This window comes from Rhyacophila brunnea, unplaced genomic scaffold, assembly GCF_057557595.1.
Source record: "Rhyacophila brunnea isolate RB1 unplaced genomic scaffold, BYU_Rbru_1.0 scaffold_136, whole genome shotgun sequence".
Lineage (NCBI taxonomy): Eukaryota > Metazoa > Arthropoda > Insecta > Trichoptera > Rhyacophilidae > Rhyacophila > Rhyacophila brunnea.
The window spans coordinates 374,195-392,420 of record NW_028232792.1 but is presented as its reverse complement, the minus strand read 5'-3'; the positions used below and the strand labels follow the sequence as shown (position 1 = coordinate 392,420).

General features: G+C 34.4%; 1 protein-coding gene across 1 annotated transcript; it reads left to right on the top strand.

Moving 5' to 3' along the window:
- Positions 1–6,665: 6,665 nt before the first annotated feature.
- On the top strand, positions 6,666–16,953 carry LOC147076013 (uncharacterized). The gene is made up of 7 exons (XM_085941758.1): positions 6,666–7,027; positions 7,144–7,236; positions 12,747–12,926; positions 14,044–14,223; positions 14,941–15,001; positions 15,378–15,511; positions 16,067–16,953. Exons 1-7 carry the CDS (start codon positions 6,881–6,883, stop codon positions 16,619–16,621), a joined length of 1,350 nt encoding a protein of 449 aa, XP_085797884.1. The 5' UTR covers positions 6,666–6,880; the 3' UTR covers positions 16,622–16,953.
- The last annotated feature ends 1,273 nt before the right edge of the window (positions 16,954–18,226 follow it).

The following is an 18,226-nucleotide window of genomic DNA, read 5'->3' as shown; positions in this document are numbered from 1 at the left end:
TGACTTTTTATTACCATATTACAATGCACCAGATTATTTAAAAAAAGCCCGCCAGCTACACCATGTTGATAGAGAGAGACAGAATATTACTTTAGAGAGAGACAACTTTGAACCAGTAGGTATATTTGAGTGGCATGTGCTCAGTTGCAAGTTGTATAGGTCCATTTACCTGGATCACCCAATGTTAAAACTCCAACTTTTTTTGGGTGCATTTGTTTGTGCATCGTTAGTGCACGTTTGTGCACGATTTTTTTCGTTTGTGCACATATAATAACAGAAAAATTCCAATTTCAAATTGGGTGTTCCAGCTAAACGTTTGGTCTCTAGTGACTTGATACTTGAACCAATAAATTAGCACTAAATTTTTTTTGTTAAATGCATCTGATTAGGTATATTTATGTCAACTTTAAACACGATTTTTTTAAATTTTTATCTCTTATATTAAGCTAGTAATTAAATTTTGAGCGGCCGTCAAGTTTAAAAACCAAACATTTTTTTTCCACATTTTTTTAATTACACACCTTTGAGTAATTTAAATACATGATTTTTCATGAAGTTTTTCTGGTTTTTCCATTTAAATTACGTGAAAAATTCGCATTTTTCCATTTTCACTAAGTACCCCGTGAAAATATCCCGAACAAAAAAGACCGCATCCGTTTGGAAAATCCAGTCAAAAGAGTCTATACAAAATAGTCAAAACGGTGTAATGCTCACTAAATATGTCCGTTTATACTACCTAAAACTTAAAATTACTACCATAAAATTTATATTTTGATTACACAAAAGTGTCAAAATTACAAAAACATTCAACATTCTTAACATTTATCTTTTTATTTATGATTTTGAATAGATCAATGTCAGTTGCATACGGGAAAAGCAGTAATTAATAATTATTCTTAGGTACCTACTGTTTTTTAACAATATGATCCGTAATAAAAACAAATAAGTTATTAGAATACAATTAGGTATGCATATTTTTGAAAAATGCAATATATTTTATGCAACGATATTTTCTTCAAAAGATAATATTGGAATGACATTTATATTTATTTTGTATATAGGAGTTACCTTGCATGCACTTAACTCTTCCTAATAATATTTGCATAGGTATTATGATTTTTTTCTTTTTCTCTGTTTCTCCAGATGGTGCAACGTATGCTTGTAGTTCTGGTAGGTATTATGTTAGGAGAGAAGTGTTAGACAAAAACTTCATATTATGCTCTTCAGAATCGATATCAAATGAAGTTTTGTAGGTACTTTAAAGAGTTATTGCCTCTGACGGCTTCGACAATTGTTTCACGCAAATGGTTTTCTTCCAAATGTGTGAGTTTATGAGTTCTTAAACAACGTACCGACCTACATATCTGTTTACATTTATATTTAAATTCATCACGTTTATGAGTTTTTAAATGACATTTGTTTACATTTAAAATGAAATAGATCACACGCAAATGGTTTTTCTCCTGTTTCGTTTTATGAACTCTAAGATAATATTGTGCCGTGGCTCCGTATAGGTAGTCAATTTATTTAAAAGGTTATTCACCATTAAGTATCTTTACATGTGTTTAAAGATTACTCCGTCGCGAGCATCCAAATGAACATACATTGCATTTATAAGATTTTTCACGAGTATGTTCTATATATTATGTATATATTCATTTCATGTGTTTTAAGACAACTAAGTCGCACGCATTTATATGAATATATATCGCATTTTAAAGGTTTTTCACCAGAATTGATCATTTGTTTGTTTTTAAGATGACTAAGTTGCGAGCAATCTATATGAGCATACATTGCATTTATAAGGTTTTTCACCAGTCACCAAAAATGCCAGCGCAGCTTAAGAGTTGGCCTATTGCGTCGAGGGTCTCAGGTTCTAATCCTCGGTCTGGCAAGTATGCATATTATTCGCGAGAATCTATATGAACATACATTGCATTTATTAGATTTTCTTCAAAATGCGTCATTGTGTCTTTTTAAAATATTAATTCGCGAGCATCTATATGAACATAAATCGCATTTGTGAGTGTGTGCACCAGTATTAATTGTCATTCAACATATTTTAAGACTACAAGGTGTTTTTAAATGACATATTTGATTACATTTCAAATCACAATCATCACACGCAACTGGTTTTTCTCCTGAATGTGTAAGTTTATGAGTTCTTAAACAACGTATTCAATACGTTGCTGCCAAAAGTTGGTTAGTCGATAGTTTAGGTATTTTGAGCTTACCACGGATAAGATGTCTATACTTAAATACGTTTGCTAGAAGAAAAAAAAAGGTCATCCGATTTTTAGAACATTGTATTTTTAGCAATTCATTATCTTGATAAAAATACGTAACTCTTGATTTTTCAATTTCCCAACATCAAAAGACTGTAGAGATGTTTACAGTATTAATCTAGAATAATTTAATTACATTATTTTCAACAGAAGGTATATCGAATAAATATCAGAAACATTATCAAATTACATAAACTTATTCAATGAAAGAACTTAAAGTTCTAATGTGTAAGTTCATAATATGAACTTACACATTCAGGAGAAAACCCATTTGCGCGTGATGAATGTGATTTCCAAGATAATCAAATATGTAATTTAAAAATACCTAGTAATCTTAAAACATATTATGGAATGGCAATACTGATAAAAAAAAACCTTATAAATGCGATGAATGTTCATATAGATGCTCGCAAATTAGTTGTCTTCTGCTCTCTTCTTGGTTGTATACTCATGGCTACCATGTCCATTACTTATAAGATCTTATAATCCCTAGTCCCATATGATCTTATAAGTTATGGACATTGTCGAAAACAAAATGTGTCATAATATGTAGGTATTTAAAGACTACCACGTCGCGAGAATCTATATGAACATAGATTGAATTTATAACATTTTTCATTAGAATGTGTCATTGTATGTCTCTTAAAACATAAATTTGCGAGCATCTATATAAACACAAATCACATTTATGAGGGTGTGCTCCGTTATGTTTTATTTTATTGATTTTAAGGTTTCTAGGTTGCGAGCATCTTTATAAACATATATTGCATTTTTAAGGTTTTTGAACACTATTTTCTGTCATCTTATGTATTTTTAAACTAGCGAGCATCTATATGTACACTGATTCCATTTAGGTTCTTCGTCACAATGTGTTATTTCATGTTTTTTACGAATACTGCTTGCACCATTCATTCTGCTTTGAGAGAAGCAGAAGCTCGAGAAGGATTGAAAGTCTTGGTTGCTCAAAGGATGACAAAATTAAAAAGTGGTAAAGATCCTCAGCCATGAGTATACAACAAAGAAGAAAGGAGAAGACAACTAATTTGCGAGCATCTATATGAACATTCATCGCATTTATAAGGTTTTTTTTTATCAGTATTGCCATTCCATAATATGTTTTAAGCTTATTAGGTATTTTTAAATTACATATTTGATTATCTTGGAAATCACATTCATCACACGCAAATGGGTTTTCTCCTGAATGTGTAAGTTCATATTATGAACTTACACATTAGAACTTTAAGTTCTTTCATTGAATAAGTTTATGTAATTTGATAATGTTTCTGATATTTATTCGATATACCTTCTGTTGAAAATAATGTAATTACATTATTCTAGATTAATACTGTAAACATCTCTACAGTCTTTTGATGTTGGGAAATTGAAAAATCAAGAGTTACGTATTTTTATCAAGATAATGAATAGCTAAAAATACAATGTTCTAAAAATCGGATGACTTTGATTTTTTTTTTCTAGCAAACGTATTTAAGTATAGACATCTTATTTATCCGTGGTAAGCTCAAAATACCTAAACTATCGACTAACCAACTTTTGGCAGCAACGTATTGAATACGTTGTTTAAGAACTCATAAACTTACACATTCAGGAGAAAAACCAGTTGCGTGTGATGATTGTGATTTGAAATGTAATCAAATATGTCATTTAAAAACACCTTGTAGTCTTAAAATATGTTGAATGACAATTAATACTGGTGCACACCCTCACAAATGCGATTTATGTTCATATAGATGCTCGCGAATTAATATTTTAAAAAGACACAATGACGCATTTTGAAGAAAATCTAATAAATGCAATGTATGTTCATATAGATTCTCGCGAATAATATGCATACTTGCCAAACCGAGGATTAGAACCTGAGACCCTCGACGCAATAGGCCAACTCTTAAGCTGCGCCGGCATTTTTGGTGACTGGTGAAAAACCTTATAAATGCAATGTATGCTCATATAGATGCTCGCAACTTAGTCATCTTAAAAACAAACAAATGACCAATTCTGGTGAAAAACCTTTAAAATGCGATGTATATTCATATAAATGCGTGCGACTTAGTTGTCTTAAAACACATGAAATGAATATATACATAATATATAGAACATACTCGTGAAAAATCTTATAAATGCAATGTATGTTCATTTGGATGCTCGCGACGGAGTAATCTTTAAACACATGTAAAGATACTTAATGGTGAATAACCTTTTAAATAAATTGACTACCTATACGGAGCCACGGCACAACATTATCTTAGAGTTCATAAAACGAAACAGGAGAAAAACCATTTGCGTGTGATCTATTTCATTTTAAATGTAAACAAATGTCATTTAAAAACTCATAAACGTGATGAATTTAAATATAAATGTAAACAGATATATAGGTCGGTACGTTGTTTAAGAACTCATAAACTCACACATTCGGAAGAAAACCATTTGCGTGAAACAATTGTCGAATCTGTCAGAGGCAATAACTCTTTAAAGTACCTACAAAACTTCATTTGATATCGATTCTGAAGAGCATAATATGAAGTTTTTGTCTAACACTTCTCTCCTAACATAATACCTACCAGAACTACAAGCATACGTTGCACCATCTGGAGAAACAGAGAAAAAGAAAAAAATCATAATACCTATGCAAATATTATTAGGAAGAGTTAAGTGCCTGCAAGGTAACTCCTATATACAAAATAAATATAAATGTCATTCCAATATTATCTTTTGAAGAAAATATCGTTGCATAAAATATATTGCATTTTTCAAAAATATGCATACCTAATAATTGTATTCTAATAACTTATTTATTTTTATTACGGATCATATTGTTAAAAAACAGTAGGTACCTAAGAATAATTATTAATTACTGCTTTTCCCGTATGCAACTGACATTGATCTACCTATTCAAAATCATAAATAAAAAGATAAATGTTAAGAATGTTGAATGTTTTTGTAATTTTGACACTTTTGTGTAATCAAAATATCAATTTAAAGGTAGTAATTTTAAGTTTTAGGTAGTATAAACGGACATATTTAGTGAGCTTTACACCGTTTTGGCTATTTTGTATAGACTCTTTTGACTGGATTTTCCAAACGGATGCGGTCTTTTTTGTTCGGGATATTTTCACGGGGTACTTAGTGAAAATGGAAAAATGCGAATTTTTCGCGTAATTTAAATGAAAAAACAATAAAAACTTCATGAAAAATCATGTAATTAAATTACTCAAAGGTGTGTAATTAAAAAATGTGGAAAAAAAATGTTTGGTTTTAAAACTTGACGGCCGCTCAAAATTAAATTACTAGCTTAATATAAGAGATAAAAATTTAAAAAATCGTGTTTAAAGTTGACATAAATATACCTAATCAGATGCATTTAACAAAAAAATTTTAAGGCTAATTTATTGGTTCAAGTATCAAGTCACTACCAAACGTTTAGCTGGAACATCCAATTTGAAATTGGAATTTTTCTGTTATTATATGTTCACAAACGAAAAAAAATCGTGCACAAACGTGCACTAACGATGCACAAACAAATGCACCCAAAAAAGGTTGGAGTTTTAACATTGGGTGATCCAGGTAAATGGACCTACTTTACTGACGATTTAAAAAGAAATTAGAAAAGATTGACATAAAGTTGTTTGACTATCATGTAGCCGGAAATGCTAAATAACGTTATCTAAAATAAAATCCTATTTTATAGAATATAACGTTGTTTGACTTTAAGCACTCGATATAACAACAACAATAATGATTTTTAATCTATGAGTTATTGTCAATAAGCGAATCGAATGGTTGAAAATGTATTTTGGGCGATAATTTACCTTACTTTACTTTACGATAAATTTATATGTAAAAACTTACTAAAATGATATACCTACTTAAATAGGTACTTAAAAAAATCTTATATATATTTTTTATACGTCAAAATAAATTAAAAGTTAGGTACCTACCTATGTATATAAAAACAAAAGGATTTATTTAGTAAAATTTGGATTCAGAAAAGATCGCACTTGAGACCCTAAAAGGCCGCAGGTTCATTATCCCTGATTCCTTGCTTAGTAACTCGATAGGTACTAAAAACAATTAATTATCTACCTAATAATTAATCTGTGAAATCCAGTGTAAATAATATTTAGTGATAATATACGGTACATTACTGAATATATTTGTGTGCTTTATTCACCCTGCACCAATCATAATAATGATCAATGCATAATAAATTCTGGTCTACAAGCCTGAGACCCAATTAAATACAATTATATTTAAAATGTTTTTTATTTTGTTCAAATAATAATTATTATGATGTAAGTATATAAAATTGAAAACTTGTCTATGACGGTTAAAGTGATGGCAGCACTGTTCTAACTGAATCGACGCCATTTTGTTTCTTATGACGCCATTTGATAGACTCGCGCTGCAAATTATGTATTCTCGTCCTATAAAAGTCTTATTAAAACACAGTAATGAGTGTTAATCTTTATATTTTAATATACCTAGTAGTGATCGCTATTTGCTGTATGGATTAGTTATGTAAAAACTGCTATTATAGGAATGATTGCCAGTCTTGTCCTGTTGTATTATTGTTAATTAAAATGGACATTAAAAGTGAACCGCTAGACGTTGAGGCAGATAGCGAAATACTGCGAAGTGTTATTGATTATAATGTTATACCAAATATGCATTCGCTTAGTCCGGAAGGTCGATCAGCACCAGAACTTGTTGACGATAACACAATTCAGGTTATTTTGATAACGCTTAATACTTAATGTTGCATTATAAAATGCTTTTTTACACTTATTGTCTCTTTCCAAAATGTCGTAATAAACTGTATACTTACTTTTTGGTTTGTTTGTAGGTTGATATCAAACCTGAAGTAGATGAAAGCTGTCATCCGTTTGATGAATTCGGTGTTTGCTCGACCGGGCCGACGATTACTGATGATTCACAGGTGCGTACCTAATTGATTAATTGTTTTCAAGGAAATATGCTGTATAAATGCTGCTGGGACACCAGTATTAAACAATTATGTTCCAGAAGTTTATTATAAATTTTGCATTTTCCTAGTTTATCATGATATTTAGTGTTTTACTTGAAGTTCATTTTAAATTTCAATTGTTACATTATTAAATTTAAGTATAGATTACAGCATATCCGTACCTACATATTTTGATCTTCTTTCAAAAACAATGTTATGTCCAAAGTATATGCGATCATAAATTCATCTAAATTACGTTAACTGATATTTTCCCCCATTTTTCAACCTTTATGTTCATTTTTTAAATTTAAATTGAAATATTTTTTTGTAAAATAAAGATGTAAGGTGCATTGGGGTAATTCCGAATACGGGTAGGGTAAGAGCTACTATTATGGGCCAGCTTCAATTATTGGCCACTTGCAGATAAAATCTAGTTTTTTTAAGATATTAAATCAACATTGCCATCTGTTCAGTTATTAAGAAATCTCGTCAATTGTTCCTCCGTTGGTAAAACAGATAATTGTTACTTTTAGCATTATAAAACAACCTCAAAACCGCATTTTTATCTGACAGTTCGAGCGAAACCGTGAAATAAGTGCGATTTGTTGTAAATTGTACAAGGACATGACTTCTGTTAAAATGTATGTTAAACATTTAATATCATACAAAATGCTAATCCAATTGACAAGTATCTATGTATTTGGTTTATGTATATATCATTAGACATATATTTTGGAAAAAAATAGGTGGGTAGGTATATTATGATGGTGGCCAATAACTGATTCCAAAATACGTCGATTTTCCTTTATCGGCCGGCCTTGCTAATAATAGAATATGTGACTAATTAGTAAAGTATTGCATTTATTTTTATTAGTTGAATAGTGTTTTAACAGTATTATTAATCATCTTTGTTTTTATTATATTTCTCCGACATTCGTAGATAAATGTTGGCCACCTGGCCCATAATTGTAGTTTTGATGGCCGATAATAGAAACTTTTTTCTTGATTGTTCCAGAATAAAAATGCATCAAAATAAACAAATGAAATATAGTCAAGAACTGAAGAATAAAAGAAGCAATAGAGTATATGAAAGACCATAGTGAAGAGTCTTTGCGTTCAGTAACAAGAAGATTTGAAATACCAATAAGCACACTAAAATTCCTTCCGCAAAAATCCTCTACTGAAAAGTTATGTATGCTGTTCCTACTGTGAGAAAACTTCAATGATTCTCATTTATCCTTTATGCTACGTCAAGATGTTTGTTAACTTCTATCAGGGAGGTATAATATTTCTTTTAAATTTTTAAAATCAATTTCCAACAAGCTTTACGTATTTAATTAAATATGCCTATCTCACTGTAACTCAATGTGAATGTGTTCTTTGTATTTTTAAGTAATATGTTACGTATGTCTAATAAAATGACGATAAAGTTGCATTAAGTACTTGATTGAACACTTAATAATGATGTGTGATCATAATATTACATAAACTGTATTTTAATTTTTGTTTAAATAATGTTATTACAGCAATTTCGGGGTGGCCAATAATTGCATTTTTTGGTGGCCAATAATTGAAAAAAGTGGCCAATAATTGTAGATTTCTGCCTTTTTTTTTGATTATTTTTTTTATGATGTAAAATATATTTTTTTAAATGTTCTGATAATTGATTATTATAAATAAATAAACAATTTAACAAATAATATTTTTTTATTTCACCTTCCTAATGATATCTGTCTACAAAAAATTAACAAAGTTGAAAAAATCCTTAACTGGCCAATAATTGTAGCTCTTCCCCTATATTCCGAAAGTTCATATGTCGGAAACATATAAACTACTTTTAATTATTAAATTTCTCTTAAAAAATTACAGCTGTCAAATTTTCAGCTTATTCATTTCGTTCCCATTTATTTTTTTTCGCAAGCGGTGTGCATGCACTTATAGCCATCTTTAAGTAGAATTCAATTCATTTTCAGTTTATTCTGTTTTGTATGAAAAGTTATTTCGATACCATTATTGTTTCCTAGGGGGTCCTAGCAACTAAATTATTAAATAATATATACATGCGTTACTACGGAAATCAATATGAAATGAAATTTCATTATTCAGTATTTCTATCAAGTACAAATTTTTTGAACGTAAGCTAGTCAAGTCAAGTTTATATGATTCAACAGAAAATTTAAAAATGTTGCAAGTATATAAAAAGTTCTTTTTATCTTGTAATTATTCAACATTTAATTTTATGCTGTGGGCTTTTTTTTCTAAAACTAACTACCTATTTAAAAAAAAAGTACAAAAATATGTTTAGTATTTAAGTGGGTACGTGCAAAGAATCGATTGGTATAACACAAGTATGGTATTGGTATTACAGAAGCATTTGCATTGAAAACGCTCTAATAGTGTGATATTTTGCTATTTAAAACCCTTTTTCAAAACAAACTATATCATATATTAGTTGCGAAGGGTGGAGGTAGGTTATTGACAATGATGTCCCACGGAGAAGTCAGGGTATACATCTATTAGGGATGACAAAATACTATTTTTTATAAGAGATTCTAACAACAAGAGAGTTAATTTCAATTGAACAATAGCAATAGCTTATGAGTTATTATGGGTGTTTTTTGCAATTGATCCCCCCGTACCATTTGTCTATGAGCATTCACGTGTGTATTTATAGCTGGCTTACATATTGATTTCACATTACAATACCTATTGTATAATAATATATGACAGCCTTAACCACATCGTACTGAAGTAACACCAACATCCCTTGTCAAATTAAGTCACTATTTATTTCAATTGTGTAAAATATATATAGGCTACCTTTTAATTTGGAAACACGCTAGAAACATACCCTTCCTTTGGAAAAAATCGAATCCATAGGATTCCGACCAATGTACTTTGCCATCTGTACCTTACATAATTACGCTAAAATTAACTAATAGTCACCTGTAAAACGTTCCTCAAATTTAGATTTTAATAAGTTGATGGTTGCGGTCATTGTACGGCGCGTAGTGCCATACTGTTAAAACCACATCTCGTTCGGATCAATGTCGTCCAAATTTACAACACCAAAAAAATTGTTGGTCATGATTCGGTGTCTAACGATCTCCATTGACCGTGATGCTAGCCCCAGTCTCATTTTTGAAGAAATAAGATCCGATGACCCCACTTGCTTTTGTTACATTATAGATCATACATCAGACATTATAGATCGATGCGTAAGCCTCTCAGCCATCGTTACATTATTGTGGTAATACGGTCGCAGAGTGAACCTACCCTATTCACGTGTTGAGCACCTTATGCAATCTGATGCTTTACCTGCGAAACTGTAAAACTTTTGTACTTATATAATTATATCATCATCAGCCGGGGTCAATCCACTGCTGGATGAAGGCCTCCCCAAGCTTTGTCCAACTCTCTTGGTCCTGTGTCGTTTGCTGCCACGTATTTCCGCCGAACTTTACCAGTTCGTCAATCCAGCGGCTTTTAGGGCGACCCTGTGGCCGTTTCGTACCCCTTGGGTACCATTGGATGATGGCATTTGTCCAGCGAGCAATGTGCCCCGCCCATCTCCATTTCAGCTGTTTGGCAACGTCTATTACATCGCGTACTCTTGTCTGCTTCCTAACCCATTCGTTTCTCTTACGGTCCTTTCGCGTGATGCCCAACATGCACCTCTCCATGCCTTGCTGTTTGACTCTTAGCTTTTGGACATCTCTTGTGTTGAGGGTCCACGTCTCGCAGCCATACGTGAGCACGGGTAGCACACACTGGTTGAACCCCCTACGCTTAAGACATAATGATAGGTCACTCTTGAAGATACTATTCAGACGTCCGAAAGCACTCCATCCCAGCTTTGTTCTTCGAGCAATTTCATCGTGCATGCTTCCGTCTATGGACACCTGCTGTCCGAGATAGATGTAGCTGCTGACTTGCTCGAGTTGGGTTCCAGAAATACAGATAATCGCAGGATCCGAAAAACAGTTCCTCATCACTTTTGTTTTTGAGACATTTATCTTTAGACCGACCGTTTGACTGACATCCGCGAGTTCTTGCATTCTACCTTGGAGGTCTTTCGGGTCTTGTGAGAGTATAACAATATCATCTGCAAAGCGCAGGTGACTGAGGTGCCCTCCGTTAATTGGAACACCTTTTTCCTCCGAATCAAGTTTCCTAAATAAGTCCTCAAGAGTAGCGGTGAATTGTTTAGGTGAAATGGTATCACCTTGCCGGACACCTTTGTTAATGGGGAATTTGATATAATTATATAGTAATACCGGGAAGAAGAAGAGGGCTCACATGTATGTCGGTGGTAGAACCTCCTCCAGTATCATATCGGTTAGAGGGATGTGTGTGACGTCATTACTGACGGGGTGAATTATAACACAGAAACTTTTTGATCCAATAGCCCTGCGCAGGCTCGGTTTATTTACACTAAATTATACAGGTTAGGAATACAAGGGTTTAACATGACTGAGATAAAGTAACATTTAAATAACAGGGACCACGCGGAGTATGTCGGTAGCCAGCGGGCACGTGGCGTTCGAATAGACAACACTTCACTTTGCATTCTTTTTCACATGGACGCGTTTGCACATTATTTAATTTCGCGGGTACTTTGATATTCATCACAATGTCTATTGATAATTAAAAATTGGTTTAGTAATTGGCTAGAAGCACGGTTGATTACGCCATTGCACGGCTGATACCGCCGCCGGCGTGACGCTCGTTTTATGTCATCACTTCGTTGTAGGTAGATTCGAACTGTCCGCAAAAACTATTTTTTCAAGGGACGCTTCCCCCTCGCGGGGTAAGGGATGAAGTTGCTTAACAAAAACTCGCACGAATTACGGTATTTTTCAGTGCGGAGTGAGCGACCGTAAATGCCCTTGGTCGTAGACAGGTACTTCCCTTTGTGACCGTGGAGGTTCATGATCGAAAATGTTTGTTCACATATATAGGTTGATCCAAAAATAACGAACATTTTTCTTGCATAATATTTAAGTTGGTCGAATTTGTCTGAATTAAGGGCATTGTAAAATTTGAAGATTTCTTCACGACGATGCAATTCAATTAAATCAGTGTCACACTGCAGATCAATAATCTCAAATTGTAGCTCTATCGGTACACTATCAATATCTATTGAAAATGGATAGCGTACTGTTGCTAAATAAATTTTAATCTATTGTCAATATTTTTTAAAGAATTATAAAAAAGTTATTCGTAATCAGAAGTACAATTAACGATGGCGGGCCGTAAAAAATTACCCGTCGGGCCACATGAGGCCCGCGGGCCGCAGTTTGCCCCCCCTGATCTAAGTACTAGTTAATATTATCATTTCTTATCGTCATTTTTACTATCACTTCTTTACTTAATATTGTAATATTGTACATATTGTCTGAAGATGTTGAAAAAAATAGCTTACGTGGAATAGTATAAAACATAATATAGAATTTATAAGAACGATAATTTTGGTTTTCTAGGTTTCTACCAAGGGATTTTTCACAAGTCATCAAGATACATATAAGAGTCAACAATCGTCGCCTGATGGAATCCAAGATCGACTGATGCAGTATTCGGAAGTGACGATAGATGAACAAAATATCAAAGAAGAAATCTCAAAACTAAATACCCCGAAAGAACTTCGACTTATTCTGACAAGAGTAATACATTTCTTACGTAATTTGATTTGCAGCATTTGCAACGCAGAAATCGTCCTCCATCACGGTCGTGAAACGTGGTGAAGGAAGTTATTGCAAAATATTTCTGTGATTGGACTATTTAAGAAAAATTACATATATGTGCCAGTGAAAAGTTTCATAAATACATATATATATATATTAAGTATATATATACGCGTCGTAAAATGTAACAGTTCCATTAAGTTTCCAGTTGAAAATTTCTTTCCAGGAACTGAGTTATAGAACTAAAAATAAAACAGTAAAAAAAACTTCACATAAGTATATAAGTACCTATATATTATATGTATGTCGGAAAAAGTTGCATATATATACTTATTATGAATATGATAGTCATGGGAAGATTCCGATTAAAAATTCCATTCGGGGACCGAGCTATAGAAATTAAGAATAAAAAGCGTTTCGCGTCGACTCCTTTCCTTACGAACAAAATTAAATTAATTACAATAAAATCTTTCTAACATAATTATATTTTGTAAAAATAAAATAATTTATTGCACAAATTCGAAATTTAAATCGAACGGTTTTTTTCTCGTCGATGTTATAAAAAAGATCTTCTTCTCTTTCATACAATAATTGTCATTTTTTCTCTCGCCTTACTTTCGTGTCCGTTAATTAACGGATCAAATTATATAATTATATGCAGGAATTTCTTACATTCTAACAAAAGGTATTGTTTTTACAGTTTTACTCATTATGCCACATTGTATGGCGAATTATTAAGACATAATTTACCTTTCATAGGCCTTATGGCCGACTTTCATTTGTTCCTCGGTTTACCTGCCTGATTCGCCAGTGTAAACCGCGGAACTTTCACCTGGAAATTTTCATCTCAGCTGTCAAGAGATCGGCGCATACGGTTGTTGTCCCAGTTGACTATGTAACCAGAGTATATGGTTAGGTCGCCAAATGCTTCATATAGTGAGCGTCAGTGGGGTCGTATCATACTATTACCATTTCATATCGTCATTTTTACTCTCATTGCTTAATGTCTGAAGATGCTTAAAAGCAAAAACGTTGGAAAATAAATCTAGTGTAAAACAATTAAAAATTTATAATGACGATAATTTTTGTTTTCTAGGTTTCTCCCAAGGGATTTTTCACAAGGCATCACGATACAGATAAAAGTCAACAATCCTCTCCTGATGGAATCCAAAAAGGAATGATGCAGTATTCAGAAGTGACGATAGACGAACAAAAAATTAAAGAAGAAGTCTTAAAATCAAAAACTCCGAAGGAACTTCGACTTATTCTGACAAGGGTAATAAATTTATCGTATTATTTTATTTGCAGCATTTGTAAGGCAGTTTTGGATGCGGAAAACTTTAAAGTCACAACATGATTAGCACGGACGTGATTACTGATCAGAGGTAACCCTGAATTTCTTGAAATTTTATTTATGTATAACATCCTCGCAAGTAGTAATGACTAGTGTATTTGAGTTTTGAAACTAATGTAATGTGCTTAGGTAGGCACTAAGCGTGTTCTTTTAGACAGTCTACAGTGCCTAACATTTGAAAATGATTTGTGGCATTTGGCCACCGCGGCTGTTCTTGACGAAGCGCATTCTGGACACCACTTTCTCGAGCACTTGCTGGATAGGTACCAAATCACGAATGAAGCACTACCGAAGTATGGTCGAAATAAGTATCAAACCTGCCACCAGCAAGTTCCAGCCTGCTTCATAATGCGATAGTGTGTTCTCCGACGCTTCCGCGGAAGTATACCGCTTCGCCCTGTGTCCAATAATGCAACCAAATATTTGCCAAAAATCGGGTGTACATTTTTGATCGCCTGAGAGTTTGCATTATATTTTTGTCTATGCCCTCACTGACAGCAAAATTTGGCGCGCAGAGAAGTTTTATATCAACAAATACGTCGGTAAGTGTCGGAACATTTATTTCGGATGTATTGTGTCTCTTTTATAGAATAGTATGTAGAAATCGTACTAAAAGTGTATTTATTTATTCCTTTACAGAAAGGAAAAATGGCTATTGCAAATCGAGTGCAGATGGAGATGCTAGTAGAGTTAATGGAATGTAAGTACTTACACAACATTTTTATTCATTTCATTGTAAACATATCTCGTATACTCGTAAGAAATGTACCCTACTAAAATAATGCCAACATGTGGTAGTACAAACATACAAAATTAAATTTAGATATTAATAAATAAATAAGCGAATAAATGTAATATTAGTTAGACACTTACCCAAATCACCAGAGTCTGAGATGCTATTTGGTTGATATGTCTGACACATTTGGTTTGTACCATTTAGTAATACCTCTACGCAGATGTATTATTTTCACACCATTTTTTCTATGCTATTATTGTACCCTTCAGCTACTGTAACTCAAACTACCTTAACCGCAATGACGATATGAAATACTATAAAATTACCCTATTTTCCTTAGTGCATCCTGAACTCGTCGCAGGAAGGATATCCAACGACCTCACCTGCTTTGAAATCGAGAGGCAGTGGAGGGAGATTGCGGTGCGACTCAATGCTTGTGGGGGTGCCACTAAAACATGGCGAGATTGGAAAAAGGTGATGTACTATTACTATATAATATGTTTAATAATTATTAATTCTTCGATTATCAGCTGTTTTCGTAAATTAAACCACGTCTTTTGAAAGTATCTCAAATGTCACTGCCGTGTATAGTACTACAGTCTGTATTCTATAAACTGGCGTACACGTCACACGGAAAGCATTGTGCCATCGCGTTGAACGGTTGCAAGCTTTCAATGGGACGGAACGAGATGGATTCGGGAAAACCGGGACGCCAGCTTATAGAAGATAGACTTTAGATTGTTAGGTAGGTAGTAATATGGCAAGACACGCAGCGCAACACGTGGGCCAAAATGGTCAAAATCATTATTTCGCAGAGGTAGACGGGAGGCGGCCCGCCCTGTAGAATCCAGCTGTCTGCTCTCCAGAACCGACTTTCGGTTCTCATACAGCCAATAACGGTTACTGGTGAGCACATTGGACAGGGGAGCTTCTCTGGGGTAGGTCATTCATAAAATTCTATATTGATTAACAATATAAAAGGATTCATCCGTCGCATGTTTACTTATGATGATTACATTTAATTTACAGATGCGTCATGATGTCCTGTTGCGTATTGGTGTCGCTGCAACTCCTCCTGCAGAAGTTGGTGCCGCGGAGAACTCCGGTAACAGTATGCGGAGCGTGCACCCTGCAACTCCTCCTTCTACAGAAGTTTCCGGCAACACCATGCAGAGATTCGGGGCTCGGAATATGTCACCATGTCGAGTGACATATTCCGAGTCATCAGATGCAGATATGGAAACCCCCGAATGTGCAATCTCTGTGACACCGCGGGTCACGGCTGGAACTGTTGCACAGGAAGACAGTGCTGTCTTTACGAGAGCCCATGCTGCTACACGTGAAGGCAGTGCTGTCTTCCCAGCAACAGTGAGAACCCGCAGGCTCTCGTTGTCCCAAACTTCTGTGGGAACGCAGACAATGGGTCCGGTGCCCGTATTGAATACCACCCTAGAGTTGCTGGCCATCAACGTTGCTGCGCTCAGGTCTGACATGGTGGCTCTCAACGCTGCAACCAAGTCAGAGTTGAGCGCATTAATATTAATGCTCGGTGCAAAAATAGACAATCTGGGCAATGCACCGTAATCACTTCTTTGGGGTGGTTGTCGCTATTTCGGGGGTTTCACTGAATCATAATTTATTACCGTGTTGAGCCGAATATAAAATAAGATGTTGCAGCATAGTGTATCTCAATGTAAGTGATCCAATGTTTTATCAGAACTTATGTTTTATGTATATGGCGATATTATGCTTGTCCACTTGTTACATTTTAAACCATGCATGAATATACCTGTTTATAATCAACTGTGAAACATAATTTTATATTCGTCTCAAAACAGTTTTCTCATGTACCTAAATACTCGAAATAATTCCATTTTCATAACTTTTGCATGCCTTAAAGCCGCGTTGACACTATTCAAGTTGACTTGGACATGGTCTTTTGCTGCTATTTCCCTTGAAAAGAAAAGCTTGCTGGCGCCCATAAGGTAATATGGGGATCGCCTATAGGTTAAGTGAGGCATGCAACACTCATTCCAGACTCCATTAGAGTCTGGGAGTCCACGCCATGGAAGACATTTCCCGGCATAGGTTTCACTGCTTTGAACAGCGCCCGGATCCACCCCCCTGAGAAAGATCATCTCATGCTAATAAGGTGGGTGGATTGGAGAGCATGGTCGACAAGTAAAGTATTAATGTTATAAGACCAGCGTAAGTATAATATCCGACTTTCAGTCTAGCGTTACATTGGCACATATGAGGCTATAGACTCATATGTGGTATTTATTTCTAGTTACTGAGATATTTAAAAATCTCTTTATTTTAAATCAAAGTTCACCACTTATCATTATACTCTTTAATTTGGATGCTGGAATTATATTATTATTATATATATAATATATCGTCGGTCCAAGTACACTCGGACCGAGTGCCATCCAAGCGCAGTCGTATGAGACAGCTTCATACAAATAATTACTCCTAACAAGCTAACTTGGATGAGAAGGACGCGGTCCGAGTAGCATGGATAGGAATAATTAGTATGAAGCTGTCTCATACGAGTGCGCTTGGATGGCACTCGGTTCTAGTGTACTAGGATCGTACTTGGACCGTGTCAACGCGGCTTTAAATGTATTATCAGTATCAGTTTAGCTTTTGTACGTCATGGAACAAGTACTAAAACATTGTGTTTTATTTGTATTAATAAAGTACACTGATATTAAATCATCATCATCATCAGGAGCGCGACAACCCGGTGTGGGTCCTGGCCTCCTCCAACAGCTCCCTCCACCTGTCCCTATCCAGTGTGGCCGCTTTCCAATTTGGTACCCCCAGAATACGGCAGTCACTGGCAGCTCCATCTAATCAGCGAATCTTTGGCCTCCCTCTTCTTCTACGTCCTATTGGATTGCTGGACATCACTCTCTTTGCCGGTTCATTGTCATTCATACGGTGCACATGACCTAGCCATCGCAGTCTCCCAATCTTAATTGATTGAACTGCGCTGCAATCTTCGTACAGTCCGTAGAGCTCAGCATTATATCTTCTCCTCCAATTGGTGCCATCCCTGATCGGTCCATATATACGGCGGAGAATTTTCTCTTTCAAAGATGTTCAGGGCTCGTTCATTTCGCAGAGTTAATGTCCAGGTTTCCGATGCGTAGGTGAGCACTGGCTTTACAAGTGTCTTGTAAA

Bases quoted from the DNA above. Each gene is read 5' to 3' on its own strand.
- LOC147076013 (XM_085941758.1), top strand. From the start codon at position 6,881: ATGGACATTAAAAGTGAACCGCTAGACGTTGAGGCAGATAGCGAAATA. The intron at 12,927-14,043 runs GTAATACATTTC...TTTGTTTTCTAG, and splicing joins TTCGACTTATTCTGACAAGA to GTTTCTCCCAAGGGATTTTT. The intron at 15,512-16,066 runs GTGATGTACTAT...TTTAATTTACAG, and splicing joins CATGGCGAGATTGGAAAAAG to ATGCGTCATGATGTCCTGTT.